General features: G+C 40.0%; 1 protein-coding gene across 3 annotated transcripts in view; it reads left to right on the top strand.

Annotated features, from left to right (window-relative positions):
• The first annotated feature begins 15,096 nt into the window (after nucleotides 1-15,096).
• Nucleotides 15,097-20,175, top strand: part of LOC148872854 (RNI-like superfamily protein) — a 50,861-nt gene continuing 45,782 nt past the window's right edge. The window contains exons 1-7 of one of the 3 annotated variants that reach the window (XM_088969390.1): nucleotides 15,112-15,294; nucleotides 15,415-15,569; nucleotides 15,694-15,880; nucleotides 16,880-16,939; nucleotides 17,062-17,145; nucleotides 19,077-19,207; nucleotides 19,297-19,372. In XM_088969390.1, coding sequence (XP_088825516.1) covers nucleotides 15,466-15,569; nucleotides 15,694-15,880; nucleotides 16,880-16,939; nucleotides 17,062-17,145; nucleotides 19,077-19,207; nucleotides 19,297-19,372 — 642 coding nt within the window. In that variant the 5' untranslated portion in view covers nucleotides 15,112-15,294; nucleotides 15,415-15,465. Of the gene's footprint in view, nucleotides 15,302-15,414; nucleotides 15,570-15,693; nucleotides 15,881-16,879; nucleotides 16,940-17,061; nucleotides 17,146-19,076; nucleotides 19,208-19,296; nucleotides 19,373-20,175 lie in introns of all 3 variants that reach the window. The other 2 variants (XM_088969391.1, XM_088969392.1) reach the window with 2 other exon arrangements.

Here is a 20,175-nt window from a genome sequence, read left to right as displayed (position 1 = left end):
TTGGGTCAATTCAGCATGGCCCGTCACGATTCTATGGGTCATGCTCGGCTTAGGGCTTCAAGTCAATGGGTTGGCATGGCACTACACAATTGCCCACTAACTAGCTGTTGGAGGAGAGGGGTCCTCCAGCCTAGTTTTAGCTTTTTTTGGGGGGGGGGTGGGTTACAGAAATACCCCCAACAGTTATAAACAACTATATAGAAGGTATTTATGTATTTTGGCTTTAAGGGAGAAAATGACAAAAATGTCTCTCTAATAGCTATTTGGGTAATATGATAAATGATCAAAATACCCCTCCCAACAACTAAAAAAACAACTAGTTTTTAAGGTATTTTGGACAATTGAATTATTTTCAATTCCTATAAATAGTCATGTCCTCCACCATTCTAAATACACAATACTCTCTCAACTCTTCATTTTATAGGAAACAAAACTCTCACCTTGCCTCGTGTTTGTTGTGGGCGAACCATTTGTTGCCATTCTATCAACTCCCAAACAGCCAAAGTGAGGTGTGGGAGATTAAAAAAGAAGGAATTGTCATTGGGGTTTATTTTGAATATTTAAAGAACAAACAAGGATAAAAGTGACCGAAAAGGAGTAGTTTTGGTATTAAGAAAAATTATAGGGTAAATTACAAAGACCCCCTCTACTATGGGGTCTGTGATAAAACCCCCATATACTATGATCTTGAGACAAAGACCCCCTTCCTTAGCTCCTTAGCCTTCCGTTCAAAAAAATGAGAAATCCATCATTGCAACATTTTTTAATCCCCATACTACTCTTATAATAACTATTCTGACAATTTTAACCCTCTTTTATACGTTTCTTCACCTTATATCACCCTTGGATTCAATTTCTCCCTTGCAATCAAAGGGATTTCTCCTTGGTGACCAAGCCCCGAGTTACAGTAGCAAGGGACATCTCCCTTGCTAATCAGTTACCGTTCTTCCTTTCCTCCAATGGCCAGCTTTAGACTCAACTAGTTTTGCGCTTTCATGGGGATTGAGAAGGATTAGAATCCTCAGCATTGATTGAAACTCTGAATCCCGTAATGGGTTCTCGGTTTCAACTTCTGGGTGGGTTTCTGTATTTACAGTTCAAATATCAGGAGGTGGAACTATTGAAGGTACTGTCTTAATTAATGGAAGCGCTTCCATTGGGAGGATAGAGCATGATTTTATTTGTGCCACAATGGACTGGTGGCCACCAGAGAAATGTGACTAAGGGACTTGCAGCTAGGATGATGCTTCTATGCTCAATCTGGTAAGTTCTATCTACTGGCTATCGATTTCATTTTCCATCTAAATCTAAGTACACAATATGATATCGTTTAACTGGAAATGGGCTAGAAATTTTATTAATCTATAGTTCCTGTTATCAAATCCCATACCCTGTTTAATGTGGGTTTCTCAATCTGTTTTTCTCTCCCCTCTTTGGTTTTTATTCCTGATAGTTTCTGAAATATGCATATTTCTTCTGCTCTTTACAGGATCTTAACAGCACTGTTTTGTTAAATGCAGTGAAAGGTACAGAATTCTGATAGTAATTGAGAAACACTTTTTCTATTTTCTTAATGGCCAAGGGGGTCTTTGTTTAACAGCTAAAGTTCAGGGAGCCTTTGTCGCAAAAAAAAGTACAAGGGGGATTTTGTCACTGACCACATAGTACAAGGGGGTTTTTGTAATTTACCCAAAATTATGTAATTCGCGTGACATCCGTACCAATGGAGTATAAGAGCATGTTAACAGTAGGGAAGGATTTTGTCTATTATACAAAAAAAAAAGAGTATCTTAAAGTAATTTTTTCAAACAGTAGGGTAAGTTTTTTTCGATTTGATAAATGATAGGGTGAGTTTTTGTTTCCTATAATAAAAAAGCCCCAACGTAAATTGAATGATTAAATTATAGTATAGCATATAGGGTAGTATAATATTTTTTCTTATAACAACCATTAATTATGATAATAAATAATAATTATTAAAATTAATAATTTTTATTTTATTTTTTCCATTGATTTTACTTCCCTCTATGATGTTATGATTCTATGCAAGGATCACAAAAATAATTTTACTTTTGACACAAAAAGGCAATTTGACTTTTGACACAGAAATGATTTTAGCACAGTATGGGGGTGTTTGAAACTATGTTCATCTCATGGATGGACCGTTTTGGTCCACTCCATGAGATGAAAAACAATGTCCGGTTTGGTGTGGATGGGAGTGGTCCACAATACGTGGACTGGCCCCTATCCACACCTCAAAATTTCTTAACATTATTTTATTGTGCTTGCACTCCGTCCACACCTATTTTCCATTTTTATTGATATAGTACATCACCTCTCATTTTGCCCTACACCATTTTACTATTGGAAGCTCTTCTCCATCATTGGCTACTCAAGGGAAACTATCCTCTGCTGTTGTGCTCTACTGCAAGGGAAACTCATTTACAATAATTTGTTATTTCATTTAATTAAATAGTAATCTTTTAATGTTTTTTATTAATAAATAATAATTTTTATATGAATATTAAAATAAATATTTATTGGTTAATATTAATTTATTGATTGTTTTTAATTTATTTATTATATAAAGTGTAAAAAATTAGTCATTTATGATCAACTATGTTGATCACTTCATAAATTGTATATGACATACATAAAATCAAAATGTGTGGTGTGGATGTCCGCGCCTATAGAACGCCACTATAGGGTGTGGACTAAACCATTCTACACAATTTGTCCAGAGTTTATAACTACTATGGATTGTGGTGTGGTGTGGTGTGGTGTGGACTAGTTTACACCCACTGATTTCTTATCCAGGTTAAAGAACAACCCCTACATCTAGCAATTTAATTTGATATGAACACACCATGGGTGATAGGTAGGCTAAGATTTGTTATGTTGGTATTTGAAATTGAAGAAGATCTTATATATTTGAAAATGTAGTTGTCCATGTCAACCTACTCACTTTTGCTTCCTTATCCCTTTAGAATTTTGTGGTTATTTATTTAAAAATTTAAAATAAAATATGGTATGTGCAATCATTTCATTTTCCTTTTATTATGAAACATGTAATTACTCCCTTATATAATATGGTTATCTTTTAACACTAGCTTGTGCATCACATGGGGTTCTTCTAGTGTATTTATATTTTATATGTATTAGTGTAAGAGTATGTGTTATGCACTTGTGCAAGTAAGCGTTAATCATATATGATATATGGTATTCAAATTTAATTTTTATAATTTGTATCAAACTAAGTCAAGTATTCACTTTATATACTACTAATGTAGAAGCATGTACTATGCACATGTGCAAGTGAATGGTAAAGATATAAGTTACCCTTGTGTTATGAAATTTTAACTTATTATGATTTGCAACAAAATCAAGGCAAGTTTCTGGCTTATATGTTATAGATTAGTATAATGGCATATACTAAGCACGTGTGCATGATAAATGGTAAAAATATAAGTTAACATTATATAATCAAACTTAAAATTTATGAACTACATCAACACCAAGGCAAGCATCTACTTTATATAGTATATATATAGGATAGGTGTATTCACAATTTTAAGACAAAAATTTTATAATGTTATGTCTTAAAACATCATAACTTTGTCTATGCATATACAATCATCATCATCTAAGCCTTGTCCAAACTGTAAGTGTTGGATACATGAATCATGTTTTGAGTGTAAATCATTCATACTACTTCAATCCATGTCCTCAAATTGTCCTTAGTCCTAGACCATTCAATTTGCAATAAATTGCTTCTTTGGTGCCATATTGTTAGAATTAATTAACATTAATCTAATCTTAGAGTGTGTAAAACGATAACATTTCAACAAAAAGTAATGGAATTAGCCCAACTTGATATCAACATGAATGAAAGTACCCAAAATCATTAGATTGGGTCAGGGTTTTTTTTTTTTTTTTGTTTTTGGTAAATGATTTGGTCAGGGTTGAACTTAACCTAACCTAACCTACTAGAGTTGCACAAGTGCACATAATCCAACCAAATGCATTATGGTTTAGGTTAGGATTTAAGGAGTTAGGAGTTTAGAGTTACACTCTATGTTTTAGGGTTTAGGGTTTAAAATTTAAGATTTGGGGTTTAAGATTGAGATGGCAATTTCCACCCTATTTGACATGTAGCCACCATACCTAGGGGTGCAACTTAGTAGGCCCAACCTGAGCCCAAATCGACTCAACTCAAGCCCAAGAATTCAGGCTTTTTTGTATTTTTAAGGATAGGCTTGAACCTAGCCCTTAGGTAGCCCAAACCCGACCCGACCTTGTCCCAACCCAAGCCCAGTCCAGCCATATACATTCATACATACATATATAGATTGTATTTACATATATACATACATATTTGTATACATATTCACATATATACATACATATATGTATACATATTTGCATAAATGCATACATACAAATAGTTTTGGACAATGTTCAAAGTTTCGATACATATTGGACCGTATCAGGGGCTTCCCAATACGCCCTTACAGGGGTGTTTCGGGGTCTCGACCGGTTTAGGGGGTGGACGAACCTTAAATCAGCCCCTCTAAACCAAATTTATAAAAAAAAAAAAAGCTATCGATACTACCCGATACGCCTCTACCGGCGTATCAAGCATATAGATATTTTGAACCTTGCTTCTAGAGAGGGTTCACTAGCCAACCCAAGTGCATCAAATTAGAATGTAGGTTGGGCTCGGGTTGGGAAGATTAGGCTTGATCTTAGGCTCGAGCCTTAGGCCCAAATCATAGGATTAGGTCTATGTTGACTATAAACCCGACCCAACCCACTTGACTTGCACCCCTAACCATACCTTCTTCAATGAGGCGGTTTTTTTATTTGAAAAATGGATTTTGGGGCAATGATGGGTTTTGATATTTTGGAACATGTATGAGTGCAAGTAAGATATGGTATTAGGCTAAACCCAACCCTCCTTGACCTATATATTGAATTTACTAAAATACTCAAGTGCTTATAATTAAATTGTTGTAAGGCATATGAACTTATGGCTCATACGTTGAATTTTAATAATGTTTTGAATCTTTTGTGAAAGATAATTGATAGTGATGAGGGTTTAACTTGCCACCAACAAGATTGTGACCCGTGGAGACATGGAAGACTTGGCAGCACCTTGGGTGTCCTTAACAAATAATAACTACTTAGTTTGATCTCCCTTGACAATGCTTGCCAATGACCAATCTAACACCCAAGATGAACTAAGTGTAAAAGGAAATACACCTTGACAATCTGATTTGGCATAAGAAGAAACACAACCGAGCTGCACCGCATATACTTAATGACAACCATCTTGCAATGCAATCATCCCATTTGCCCAATCTATCAAAGAGTGGATCTCAAGCTTTCTCCACAAACACTTGAATGTGACATGCAAATGACCTAAATGTGCCTAAATTTAGCTGGTGTTTTACCCATTGTCACTATGTGTTGGTTAACATGAACACCCCATCCTATATAAAGGTAAAATCTAAAACTTGATAGTTACATTGCATTTACTGTTCTGAATTTACTTCGTACAACTCGAGGAGCACATTAAATCTAACATTCCTTATTTGAAGACTTTGATCGTCAATAAATTGATGCCCCCCAAAAGTGATGAAGTCTCTGGACGAGCTTGGAGATATCTTATAAGAAGGAAACGAGGTTAGAGGGCCCAGGGTGATATCCTGGGCTTGTACATCTGATGATTAATTCAGTACCGAGTAATCTATGGGGTGGTTGAGAATTCACTATGTCATAAAGTATGAATTGAATGCTAACTCGCCCCTTAAATAGGATTTGGGATACCTGTCAAAGTGTATACAGGTTGGAAAGATGGACACCTAGAGGTTGATTTGCCTTGGTGGAGCTCAGGTAAGACACCTAGGGCCCTGCCAGGTCACTTGTTACTCAAGCTTAGCCACATAGTGCTTAGTCCAGACACCTGTGGCCTAGTTCAAGCCAATTGGTATCCGGTCGAGACACTTGGGATTCGGTTCAGGCACTTGGAGCCTAATCAGTGTTACCTGTTTAGCCACTTAAGACATGCATTAGCCACTTGGTGAATAGCTGTGACATGCAGTGGTGATATATCCTCCATGTCTTCAATGCATGAAGTGGTCTTAAGGTTGGTTACTTGGCAAGTTCACCTTACATATTGACAATCTTGTTACATGTGTTGCCAGGTGGTCACTTGATGGACAAGTGTCAAAGTATGGAGCTCTCTTGAAAGGGAGCTTTTCATGCTATGGAGGAGCTCTCTTGGGTGGGATCTTGTCTCGATAGGGAGATCTCCTCGAAGGCCGGAGGTCGGTGAAGCCCATATGTACGAGCTTATCTAAGAAGTTTGATGTGGACTTATATGTCACCGAGGTTATTCTTATCCTTTGAGACAACGACAAGACTATGTTCTCTGAGCTAAAGGCAAGACTATCAATTCACCCAAACGTGCCACGTGTTCAGTAAGTCGGAGGTCAGATTTACACTCATCACTTGCCCTACTTCCAAATCCGATGTAACTAAGCTCGGGTGAAGTAAGTACCTGACTACGTCGCTTGTTTAGGTGTTGATTCTTTTGTTACCCCTGCCTCCTTGTTTGGTGATATGTTTGGAGGAGTTTCGTGAAGCGTTCCACCTGTCATGCATGAACTTGAAATAGTGCCAGTTAACCATTTTTCGGACTTCAAAAACGTGCTAAACTGATTTGGGACCTCAAGAAACCCAACGGTCACAAATCTAAATCGTTGAAACATTTGATTGTAGTCGTTCATCCTCCACCCCTTTCGGCTATAAACAGAGGCCCCCAGGGGGACCATTTGCACATTCATTCTTTGGAGTGGTCCTGTTGATGTCAGAGAGCTCGTCCCTGAAGCTTGGTTTGCCCCCATTCCAGTTCGTTCATCTTTGTTCTCAACTAGTCCCGAGTGAGTTATCTCTTCCTGAGTTCATTTTCTTGTTTGTCGAGTTCTTTTTCCTTTTCATTTAGTGTTCCAATGTTGAGTTCCATGGCAAAAAATTTTGTCGAGATGGAAAGAGCCGAGCGAGAGTATAGGGAGGTCGTGGAGTCGGCCTCTCAAGCTCGTAGGGATTCGGGGCAACTCACCTCGGTTCCCAGTGAGCACGCTTCCATCCCAAATCTGCTCATCATCAATCCCACTGAGCCATTTTCCCCTTCTCAATCTACTTTAGCCAACCTGCAAAGGATCTAGCTTCTTTACGGGGTCCCCAACGAGTTTCAATTTAGACTCCCTACTCCTAATGAGGCCCCTTGGCACCATAGTGACAATGAGGTTTGTGGATTTGAATAGCACTTCATTGCGGGGGTAAGGTTCCCCTTACCTCGTATAATCACTAACGCTTTGTGTGTCTTCCTCGTCACTTTGGGGCAGCTCACCCCAAATGCCATTAGAATCATTATCGGTGTCATCTCGGCTTGTCACGCACATGGCATCGCCATCGACATCCGAGCTTTCATCACTCTATGTCTTATTAAGCACACTCCAAGGGATGAAAAGTTCTATTTTACTTTCAAGTTCGATAGGAAATTCCTTAAAGGTCTCCCCAACAAGGTTTCAAACTAGAAATCAAAGTACTTTTTATTGTTCACGACGACCCTTGGCACTTCATTAATCAATAGGGTGCAACCATCCCCGACCCTAGGGCCAGTTCTTGTCCTTAGACGCACATGATCAATTGCAAGAGCTTGCACGTCTCGGGTTGAAGACTGATGATTACTTGATCGAGGACGCTCTCCTATGTGCTGGCCTAAGCCAAGGACATCGAGGTAGTTAAAACTTAGTTCCTATCGCTTTTGTTGTTTTCTCCTTTCCAAGTTGTTTTTAGTATTGACCTTGTTCTCTTTTTTTTTTTTAGATCCAAGTGTAGATATGGATCGACTTATCGACAAACTGACAGGTCCAAGGAGGTTGATGCTGAAGAAGAGGAAGACGACAGAAGGTGAGTCGTCCTGAGCTGTAGTCAATCAACTTGCCACCAACTCGATTGAGATCATTACTGTGGAAGATGAAGTTCTTCCAACTTCTACAACTGAGGTGCAGGTTCAACAAGAAGGAACTTCAGTGTAGCATCCTTTTGAAATCATCCCAAGCATCACCGCTCGACCTCCTACCACGGCTCCGACAAGGAGTTCTCCTCCACCTTTCACCCTCTGCACATGCCCATCTAGAACCCCGATTGGACAGTTTGCAATGGATACTTCATGAGAAATCATGTGGTTGCCCATGAGCTAAGCAGAGGCGTGGTGCTGTCGACGTCTTGGGAGATAGAGAACCTCCCCTTTGATGTTTCAGAGACTCATCTCTTCTCCTACATCATAAAGGTAAGTTATGCTCTTATTCTTTTTGTATTGTTGATTCATTCGAGTTGTTGACTTAGGCTTTTGCTTTCTTAGACCAATGCCATGGCCCAAGGGGTTTGTGCTCGAACTCGTAACTAGCAAGACTGAGTTGATAATTTGGCTCGGATTGAGGAGGTTTACCTATGCCAGTTCAATAGTTTTGCAATGGAAAAGGCCCAGGTTGAAACTAACTTTGTTGCTGTTAAGGCCAAGCTTGAGCATGAGGCCACTGGTCTCTGATCTTTCGTTGCTGAGCTGAGACAAAAGCTAGAGTCTTCCAACTCAGAGTGCTAGAAGTCAACCTCCAAACTCAAGGCCAACGCGGAGAGGGAAGAGGCCTTGAAGGTGAAGCTCACGAAGCATGATGCCGAGATGCTTGACTACACCGTCCCTTTTGTTAAAAAGGGTTTCAAACTTTGCAAGCTTCTCTCAGCTATTATTCCTAACCGTTTAATCTCTAAGCTGAAAGTAGAACTGGCACCTATAGATTTGATCTTGGAAGCCGATGTGGAGAGCAAGCCCGAGGAGGAAAATGGATCTCAGCCAATGGCTAGCAATGTTGAGTTTACCACCCCCAACAACTAGGTGTCCGGTGATCAGGCCTCCCAATTATTTGTTTGTCTATCTTCCTATTGTACTCTCAAGCTATTGAGCTCGACAAAATTTAATATATTGTACAAAACTTTCCTTAGCAATGGAAGTGCATGTTTTCTGCTATTTCTGTGGTTTCAGCTAAGTTTTTTTACTGAAGTCACTCACCCATGCGTTTACCAGCTCGATTGAGTTATTCGTTACCCCTTTTTCCCGAGCTGACTTTCTTGGTCTACTCGAGCCATCCTAGTAGGGAGCTGAGTTAATGCCTCAACACTTTTATGTTTTCAGTATTTCAACACTACGCTAAGTTACGAAAATGAAGTTCCCATCTCGGTTCTATTCCAAACTGAATTACAACAAATCTAATGATTGAAAACTCAAAATTTTATTATAATTCCAAGTTCTTATACATAGTACATTCTTAGGTTCATGGTGTGCTAGGTTCTTGGTATAGCTCGCCCACCTAGAGTTTGTAGGTTGTAGATTGTTGGTCCCAATACCTTGATAACTTTGTAGGGGCCCTCCTAATTCGGACCGAGTTTTCCTACTCCCGGCTCAGGTGCAATCACCTTCCTGAGGATGAGGTCACCCACTCTGAAGCTCTACTTATGGATTCGGGCATTGTAATACCGAGGTACTCGTTGTTGATATGCAGTTGTCCTTCCATGAGTTTGGTCCCTTGTCTCTTCAACTAAGTCCAAGTCATTCCTGAGCTCGTCATCATTGAGGTCTTCCTTATAAGTCTCGATCCATAGTGTAGGCACTTTAGCTCAATTGGGATTATTGTTTCTATCCCATACACTAGGTTGAAGGGTCTCTCTCTTGTAGTTGTTCGACTTGTTGTTTTGTATGCCCACAACACACTTGGTAGTTTTTCAACCCACCAACCTTTAGCTCGATCCAGCTGAGTCTTCAGTCCTTGTAGTAATGTGCGGTTTGTCACCTCGGCTAACCCATTAGTTTGTGGGTGGTTGATCAAGGTGAACTATTGGTGGATGCCCATCTCTCTGCACTAGTTCTGAAATCCAACGTCATCAACCTGTTTGCCATTGTCTTAGATGAGCACCCATGGTAAACCGAACCTACAAATAATATTCTTCCAAACGAAATTATTTATGTTCCGTAGTAAAGTAATTACGACCAATGGCTCAACTTCTACCCTTTTGGTGAAATAATCTATAGCAACAATGAGTTGCATCCATTGTCCTAATGTTGCTAGAAAGGGTCCTAGTAAGTCAATCCCCCACTGAGCAAAAGGCCAATGACTAACTAGATACTAGAGGTCGGCAACAAGCTGGCGAGGTACGTTAGTGATGAGGGCGGATTTGGCGCTCTAGTGAAATTGTGACACCTGGCGCCTCATGCAAACCAAGTGCAGCCTCTTGACAATTGAGCAGCTCGGGAAGCTCGGCAGAGCTCGCCACTTACAAAGCTCAGCATGGCTCGCCACAGGCAGCTCGGCAGAGCTCGCCACAAGCCACTCGGCATAGCTCGAGGAGCTCGATATAGCTAGGGGCAGCTCGCCACAGGCAGTTGGCCACTCCGCAGATAGCCTGTCATCTTACGAAGAGCTCGCCACATAGGGGCAACTCGGCGCTTACAGGCAGCTCGACACTTAGGGGCAGCTCGGCGTATCGCAGGAAGATCTCCTACCTGACAACTGTACCTGACAGATCCGGAGACCTGCACCCACGTCTCTCGCTAGGCGGCGCCGTGCTTGCCAGTCCTGAGAGTTGTCCCTTGATTGGCAGAGCCGTACTCTGCAGCAGCTGCCTGCACTCGCCACCTTAGCTCTGGCAGTTATAGTTGCGGAAGAGAGACAGAGGCGGTTACGCCTGATTTGACACGACACCACTATATAAGGACTCCGACCCCCAAAGACAAGGGGGGAGAATGAAAAAATAGAGGTAATCCCTGCTCTCTAACTCTCTCATTTCTCTCCAAGCTCCCTACAATCAGAATGCTAACTTAGGCATTAGAGAGTCCCCGCCGGGAAAATCCCCCCGGGTCCTCTGATTCAGTTCTCGCAGGTTCCTCAGCTCCCGCCGCCTACAAAGATGAGGAAAAGATGGAGTTCTCATAGGCCCCTCAGCTCCCGCCGCCTACAAAGGAGAGGAGATCACCTCATGTAGAGGGCAGCCGGGTTGCGCTACACCAGGGAGCTCCACCATCCTCTCCTGGGAGCAGGTCAAATGACGAGGTACTTAGCCAAAGAAATTGATACACCGCAAAAAAATTGGTATATGACAAAAAACGGTTACATCAGTTAGCATGACGCTGGAAATGATCACACTCCTTCACAAGGCAAAGCGCATCTGCCTTCATGGTAGGCTAGTAGTATCCTTGCTATAGAGCTTTTTGTTCTAGCAACCTGCCTCCTGTGTGTGCCCCACACATTCCTCCATGTATATCCTAGAGCACACATTCGGCCTCAGAGGGTTTAAGACATCTGAGGTAGGGCCAGGTGAATGACTTCTTGTATAACTAGTCCTAAATGATCATGTACTAAGCTGACCTCCATTGTATATGTCTTGCCTATAGTTGATATGAGGTCAGAGCTCCTGTCTGTAGATAACTCAAAATCGAGTCCATCCAGCTCAGTTCAGATGCCAATACTGGAACAACCTCGATAGTAGATATATCTAAAATATTGGTCGCTTCAAACCCTCCATGTGCACTGCCCTTTTAGAGTTGATATCTGCTAGGTCCATCAAATTTTGATTACATCCCGAGAATGCATCCATAAAGCTCAACAATTCATAGCATGAAGTCACATCAACTAGGCGGTCAATTCGAGGTAACAGGAAGAAGTCCTTCGAGTAGGCTTTATTCAAGTCGATGTAGTCTATACAGATTCACCATTTTTTGTTCGCCTTCTTGACGAGCACCACGTTGCTAACCCAGCCCGAATACTCTACCTCTTTGATAAAATTGGCATCCAACAACTTCTCAAACTCTTCCTCGATTGCCTTTAGTCATTCAGGGGTGAACTTCTACTTTTTCTGCACTATAGGTATACTTTTCAGGTCAACATTAAGCCTATGAGTTATGACTAAAGAATCGATCCCTGGAATGTCAGTCACAGACCAAGCAAAAACATCAGAATTTAAATATAAAATTACCAACCGATCTCGTTGTTCTATAGGAAGGAGAGAGTCGATTTGCACTATTTTTTTAGGCTCAGTTGCTGAGATGGGCATTGCCACTGTTGGCTCGATGGGATGAGCTCGGTTGGCATTCTCTTCAATATGTCGGTCCAAATCGACTACTTCTATCGTGGCCTTCCTGTTGCCTTCAGACGACTTCTTCTTTGTCTTCCTTGGCTTATCCTCTTTGATGGGTTGTTTTCCCTTTAGCACCACAATGTAGCACTGCCAAGATTCGATCTGGCTTCCTCAAACTGTCCCCCATGCCGTGTTCTATTGGAAACTTCATCGCCAAATGAAATGTTGAAACCATGGCGTGAAGGGAGTGAAGTAGTGGTCTCCCTACTATGATGTTGTAGGGAGGTGAATCAACTACTAAGAATTTTGTCATCATAGTAGCCTATCTTGACGCGGTCCCCGCTGTTACTAGCAAGTAGATCTTGCCAAGTGGCATGATCGTTTCTCTTGAGAACCTGACCAGAGGTTGATCGGTCGGGGTGAGTCATTTTCTGTCTAATCTCATTTGTTCAAAAGCAGATACACACAACACATTAGTAAAACTACCATAATCAACTAACACTCATTTTACCAGGTAGTTTGCCACCAACAGAAAGGCATCGTCATGAGGGAATCGAACATCCTTTAGGTCATTGTCTATAAACACGATCAACTCGGTGGTTTTAGGCTTCTTCTCAGGTCGACCTTCCAGATCAATTTGTAGTTCTCTCACTGAAGCTTTTCTCGTAGTGTGGCTGCATCCTGCTACCATCGATCCACCTGTGATAACATGGATAATAATTGCTTTTCAAAAGGTCGGGTGTCTTTCAAGAACTGCTTCAGGTAACCCTATGCTATCAGCTCTTCTATTTCATTCTTCAGGTTGAAGCAGTCCTCAGTATCATGTACCACTGTCTTGTGGAACTTACAATATTTTTTCTAGTTTCTCTTGGCTAGGTTTTCCTTCAACTTCTTGGGCCATTTCAGATATTCTTCTTTCTAGATCTGCATCGAAATCTGACCTTGGGGGCATTCAAGGGTGTATACGCCTTGAACTTCCGAGGTGGAGTCCAAGAGCGATTTGACGACCCTTCACCCTTAGAACCCTTGGCCTTCTTTCTTCCTTCTTGTTCATCACCATTCCTCTTGTGCTTTTTCTCTTTCTGTTCTTTCTTCATCAAGTATGCCTCCTTGGTGTTCATGTATTTGTTAGCTTGTTCTCTCTAGGTTTTTGCTTGATGTGCATTAACATTACTGCAGTTTTTTTTTTGGCATTTGTGACTTGTAGCAAAGTGAGTGATAAATAAATAAGAGAATTGGGTCCAAATACTTATGGACCGAGGTGGCAGCTCAGAGTACCATAATCTGCTTGCCTTTCTGAATGTATTAGGAAATGCCATACACATACTGGCCTTTGTGGCCCTATGAAACAACATCCGGGCCTGAAAAATTTCCACGTGATCCATTGAATCAGTGGTTTCATCATAAGTTTCAAAGGTAGGGGTCTTAAACCCCTTTTGTCGTGGTTTCGAAAGGATCTCTGGAACCAATGAGGATGCTCTAGCTAGGTTGGGTACCATAGCAGTTGACTTGCTTACTGTCTCCTGGTGAATGGAGTCTAGCTTATCTGAATGCCCCCATAATGCACCTTGGTGGTACTCTGGTGTGTGTGGCCTCCGCTTCCTAATCAACTCGACCATTTGTGATTGGCGGATTCTCGAGGAGTTTGATCTGCTCACCTCATAAGAAGCATGGGAATGTCGAGCAGAGAGTTCGGGTTGCTGATGTTGGTTGTGCCTGTACCATTCTTCCTCTTCTCTTCTCTTCACTCATTCACCTCGATGTCATTCATGTCGCAAAGGCAACTTTTCTTTGCGCTTGGGGCGTCTTTCATCACGTGAAGCTAGGGGATCAGTCGGTGGTGGAGGCGGTTGGTGCTGGTTCACTTCTTGAATGGGTTGCACAACCTAATTTTGCTAGAATAGTGGAACTGGCTTATCGACCGGTGGTGGTGGTTGTCGGTTCTACTGCACCATGGCTTCTATTGCTACATCCCTTGCTATGTGATGCACATCTGCACAATTTCATCTGTAGCTTGAACTCGTAGGTTCATGTCTTTTACAATTTGGACTAGATTATTGAATTCCTCATGGGAAACTCCCTCCAATGCCTCTAGAGATGGGGTTCGCCGAGAGCGCCCTCATGAGGTCTCGCTAGGAAAATGGAAAGAGGTCCTCAAGGTGTGTCTAGATGTTTGTGACATGTCGATAGAGTAAAATTTAGTAGAGGAGATGGCTTTTAGTTACTGATTCCTATAGATGGTGCTAATTGATGTCACTGAAAAGTGGTGAAGTCTCTGAACGAGCTTGGAGATATCCTGTAAGAAGGAAACAAGGTCAGAGGGCCGGGGGTGATATCCTAGGCTTGTAGCTCCGACGATCAAGTCAGTACCGAGTAATCTAGAGGGTGGTTGAGAATTCAGTATGTCATAAAGTATGAATTGAATGCTAACCTGCCCCTTAAATAGGATTTGGGATACCTGTCAAAGTGTATATATGTTGAGAAGATGAAGGACACCTATCGTAGCTTGAGACACCTAGAGCTTGCTTTGCCTCAATGGAGCTCGGGTAAGACACCTAGGGCTCTATCAGGTCACCAGTTATTTGAGCTCAGCTACATAGTGCTCGGTCTGGACACCTGTGGCCAAATTCAGGCCAACTGGCATCCGACCGAGACACTTGGGGATCCGACTCAGGCACCTAGAGCCTAATCAGTTTTACCTGTTTAGCCACTTGAGACATGCATTAGGCACCTAGTGCATAGCTATGATATGTAGTGGTGATCTGTCCTCCATGTCTTCAATGCATGAAGTGGGCCTGAGATAGGTTACACAATATTGTTGCATGTGCTTCCAGGTGGTCAATTGATGGACAAGTGTTAGAGTATGGAGCTCTCCTAAAAGGGAGCTCATCATGCTAGGAAGGACCTCTCCTAGGTGGGAGGTTCTGGAGATCTCCTCGGAGGTCGGAGATTGATGAAGCCTATAGTACAAGTTGATCTAAGAAGGCAAAGCTGTTAATCTCAAAGGGGAACAAAGGGGAATAGAGAACTCTTTTAAGATGACAGCAAGATGTTATTCTCCGAACTGAAGGCAAAACTGTCAGTTCACCCAAATGTGAGGTCGGAGGTCGGATTTACACTCATCAAATAGTATATATTTTCTATATATATCAATCAAATGATCCAACATTTTGATGCTTCATTTATGTTATTTTGCCTTTTATTACTTCTCCATAATAGGAAATGAAATACAAATTCTATACCCGACCTACCTCATCATGAAAGCCCGCCATGTATTCTTCTTGCGTAACTTATATTTCATCCACGGACCTTTCTTGCCTTATGGCTACACGGTCATACGACCGATGCATCACTAGTGTGGGCCCCGATGTAAGGTAATTCCCTTCAGACGGCTTCACGGAATCACGGCGATGATGGTTGCTTCTTCGGAAGGCTACTCGAGCTCTATGTTCCCCTTTACACACATTAGCTAAGGCGTCTCTCTCTATCTCTCCGCAGATCGCCCATGGAAGTAACAGAAAAAATAGAAGAAGAGGACGAGGAAGAGATGGGTTGGAGCAGAGATACGGTCCCTCGTGTGCTGCAGATAGTGAGCACGAGACTACCTCAGAGAGACCTTATCTCTCTCTTACTGGTCAGCCCGTGGTTGTACCGTACACTTTCCTCCTACCATTCTCTCTGGCAGGTACTATATATATCTCTCTTTTCATGGTTCAGCTTCACTCTCTGAATTAGTTTTCATTTAATGAACAATTTTCATGTAATTTTTTTTTGGTAAGTAACGGAAGACAAATTTCATGTAATTCGTAGCATATCGTTGATGGGTTTTCGAGAAAATGGAATAAAAGCGTGTCATTGACTATAATCAGTTCTCCACACCTTGCATTTGTGGTTCAGCATTGACTCTATTGCTTGTTATAAAAGTTTCATCAGAATAATTAATTTTGGGGAGGAAGCCAATTTTTTTTTTTATTATTATTTTTTTATATTCATTCAATTTGTTGATTTACATTGAATGAATAAATTTCTTTTCTTGTTTGAATTTTTAATAGTATATCTTGGATGGGTCCCATGAAAGTGGATCAAAAACATATCTACGAATGTAAGTAGTGTTCAACGGCTGGTACAACATAGCCTGCGATACTTGGGTCTTGAAATTTCATCAAATGAACTGTTTTTGGTTCTGGTTAGAACCCAACTTGTTCCAATCCATTGAATCAGTTTAACCTAGTGAGTAGAATTACGTTTTCTTCAATAGTTAATCGCATATTTTCAATGCCTTTTATAACAATGGGTTAAAAGCATATTTATGAATATAGACCAGCTTACTTTTGTTGATCCAACATGGCATTTTGTTATATGGCTCAAAGAACTTAGTTGGACCTTACCCACGCTTTTCAAATCCGTTGAATCAGTTTTACTTAGCAGGTGGAATTATGTTTTCTTCAGTAACTAATCACATTTTTTGATGCTTTCTATGACAGTGGATTAAAAGTCTATCTATGAATGTAGACAGCTTTCTAAAGCTTGCATTTGTTTATTCGACATGGTCTTTTGTTATATGGCTCTAAGAATTTATCTGGGTTAATTGATTTAGCATCTGGCTGGAACCCACACTGTACAATGTGTGTGGATGAGAGAGTAAATAGTTTTATGATTTGACTTTGATAATGTTGTATTGTAGGTTCTTGATTTGCATGAGATGAACAATGCTGGTGAACGGCTGATTGCTGCTCTTTCACTGGTTTGTATTATTTATCTTTGTGTCAAATTTTATGGAAGTTTACATTAGAACTGATTGGAATGAGTTTCTCCTTGCTCCCAACGATGATCCCAAATTGGTGACATAGACATTCGCTTTTTTAGCCCAGATACCAACATATTAAGCAGATAAACCTTGAGTTTGCACAAGATATTGAAGACAAACATCTCATTCAACTTAAGGGCAAGGTAAGGTTCTAATTTTGATTCAGGTTTATATGTTACTTTGTCTTCTTGAAGAATAGGAAGATATTTATTGGCGTTTTCACTTAAGAATGCAGATAAGTGTAGCTTAAGGTCAGATAGTAAGTATTTATTTATTTAAACTTTTACAATACTGCATGGAAGAGTTGGACAAGAAATATGATTAAAACTTATTTTACTTTTCTGTCCTTTCATGTTAGTTGCCTTATTAATTCACTGGTTTGTTCTCAATGATAAGTTTGGATCAGTTCAAATTGAATATAAATTGATTCTTTCATGAGAAGGATAGACATTATATTTGTACATCTCATTCTTTTGATTGAATCTCAATGCTTGAAGGAAGGTAAGAGGGATATATTTCTGGCAAGACATGCAAGGACATTGGGAACCAACTTGAATTGCTCATTCGAGTGGGTGCCAAGGTCTGCAAATTGTATATGGCTGACCTACTAGCAAGGTCAGGTTTGGGAGCCAACATGAATTGCCAAGGTCTGCAAATTGTATGGCTGACCTACTAGCAAGGTCAGGTTTGGGAGCCAACTTGAATTGTTCATTCAAGTGGGTGCCAAGATCTGCAAATTGCATTGGTGACCTACTAGGGAGGTCAGGTGTTCCAATTTGTAGTTTATGTTGGGGTGAAGCAGGAACCAAAATTACTATGTAGATGCAGATTTCATTTGTCAGCTTATGTTGTTTTTGCAGTTAGAGTGTACACCATTTTAAAGTTGGTTTTGTACTACTAAAGTATTAATAAAATTATTGAAGTACTGTTACTTATCAAAAACATAATGCATGAAGATTTTGATATACTTCATTAAGCTTCTTGAGTGACTGTTGGTAATTCTAGGGTTTAACATGGCTCTTTCTTAAGCATAACCTGTGAAGGATGTTAGCAGAAGAGGACATATTTGTTTGTTAGCTTCCACTGATGTGTATTGTATTTGGAAGGAAAGAACCATGAGGATATTGAGTGTAAAAGAAGATTAAATGTCATGTTGAGGGGAAGAATGCTTATTTTCTCTTACCTATAAAAAATGCTATTTTCTCTTACTTCCTCCATTCCGGAAGGAATTTTGCAGTTCTAAATGTAGGAGTTTTTGAAGTGATTATCATGGAATCATCTATGATTAAACCTTCAATCATAGTTATCAAGATGAAACTGGGGGACAAGGGAGTACCGAGTACCTAACTGCCTAGGCATCACCTAGGTGATAGTTTTTTAAACCTAAATCCTAGGCTAATTTCCTAGGTTTTATAGCAACCGGCAATCATCATTTACTAGTAATTAGCAATAATCCTCATCAAATAAGTTTGAACTTCATTTCTAAACTAGAATATCAATATATCTGTTAGAAGATTGTCCTAGAAAAGGAAGAAAATAAAATAAAGAAGAGATGAAAGGGTGGCACCTTTGTTTTTTTCCTAGAGAAAGAAGAAAAGAAAGGGTCAGAAGAAGAAGAAGACATACCTCAGTTACTCTTATGCGCCTTGAGTGTTTAACGGATAAAATCTTCCTTGCTTAGCAGTTGAGGTTTTCAAGTGTTAAAGAGTTCAGGACACTGTCCACTGACTTGTGCCCTCACAAAAAGAAACTAGTATATGAATTATGAAAATATTATGACTGATAAAAAAATTATGAAAATATTATAAGTGCAACAACATCTTTTCTAATATTATATACTCACAAAAAAAAAAAAGAAAAAATATTATAAGCGCCTTGTACAAAAAGAACTAGGCATTTAGTGAAGGCAACCCTCCATAGGTTCTTAGTCGCCTAGATGGTGCCTTTGACAGTTTGCTTTCATTGATGTAACTTTTTTGCAAATGGGCATTGACTTTTGTTATAATTATTGATACAATTCGTTATCTTTACCATAAAAAAATTGCTATTATAGTGATAGTTGTGGGCTTGACAGTGCATGGAGGCACTTCAAGATTTGGAGTCTCTAAATCTTAATGGCTGCCAGAAGATCTCTAATAAGGGATTTGAAGCTGTAACTAGTGCTTGCCTTAAACTCAAGGTGTTATCCATCTATTGGAATGTGAGGTACTTGATGCTCACCTGTTTGTCAATGTAGTTGTTGGATTGAGGTTATTTATTGCTACTAATGAGCTGTGAGATATTGTTTTTCTCAGGGTGTCAGATTTAGGCATAAAGCATATGGTGGATCACTGCAAATATATAGTTGATTTAAACTTGAGTGGTTGTAAGGTACTTGATTTCTACATTGTATATGCTTATATCTGCATCTTTAATGCTCTTTCACACTTGGATTTGAAAATATCATTGTTGTCATTTTGTCACATCCACATTAAAATTGGGTATTGTAAATGTCTGTATGCATTATTGATATGAAGCTTTTTTTTTGTTTTGTCTAGAGCATGTTGCTCTCTTAATCACATGTTTCACCATTTCCAGAAGAAATTGTATAATAACATTTTAAACCATAGATTATATCTATCTTATTGGTGCCTTATGTGGAAAAATCTGATTAAATTGATTTCTTTTCTAAGATATAGTTTCAAATGAGAGATAAGATTTTCACCCTCCTCCTTCTTTCTCTCCATTTTGTTAAGGTCTCAGTCAATATCTCAGTTGTCCTTGGGACATTAGTAGTAGACTGGTATCATTTCATATTTACCTTTTTTTTTGTTGTTTAAGCTACTTTTTTCTACCTTCCTAATGGCAGGGTCTTGCTATTAGACCTTGAGTGTATTTGTGGTCCTGATGTTAGACCTAATAATGGATGCCTGGCTCCCTAGAAACGAATTGATTGAACTTAAATTTTAGCTGTTATTAGAACACATAGCAATCAACCTAAGGATATAAATGGAGCCTTTGTTGAGTCTAAAGATAAACTAAGAGGTACAACATGCTTTAGAGGAAGGAGGTTTGTGCGGCACCTTGATGAGCTTTTACAGAAATGGAAGAAGCCAGGGGAGATAAAGTGAAGAGGGGACTTAAACCTGTGCAGAATTGTTATCCTTTTACAAGTTGAAGTTAGTCAAATCGTT

This window comes from Nelumbo lutea, chromosome 2 (assembly GCF_056320005.1).
Source record: "Nelumbo lutea isolate HS-2025 chromosome 2, American lotus-T2T, whole genome shotgun sequence".
Classification (NCBI taxonomy): domain Eukaryota; kingdom Viridiplantae; phylum Streptophyta; class Magnoliopsida; order Proteales; family Nelumbonaceae; genus Nelumbo; species Nelumbo lutea.
This window is presented reverse-complemented; position numbering and strand designations above follow the sequence as displayed.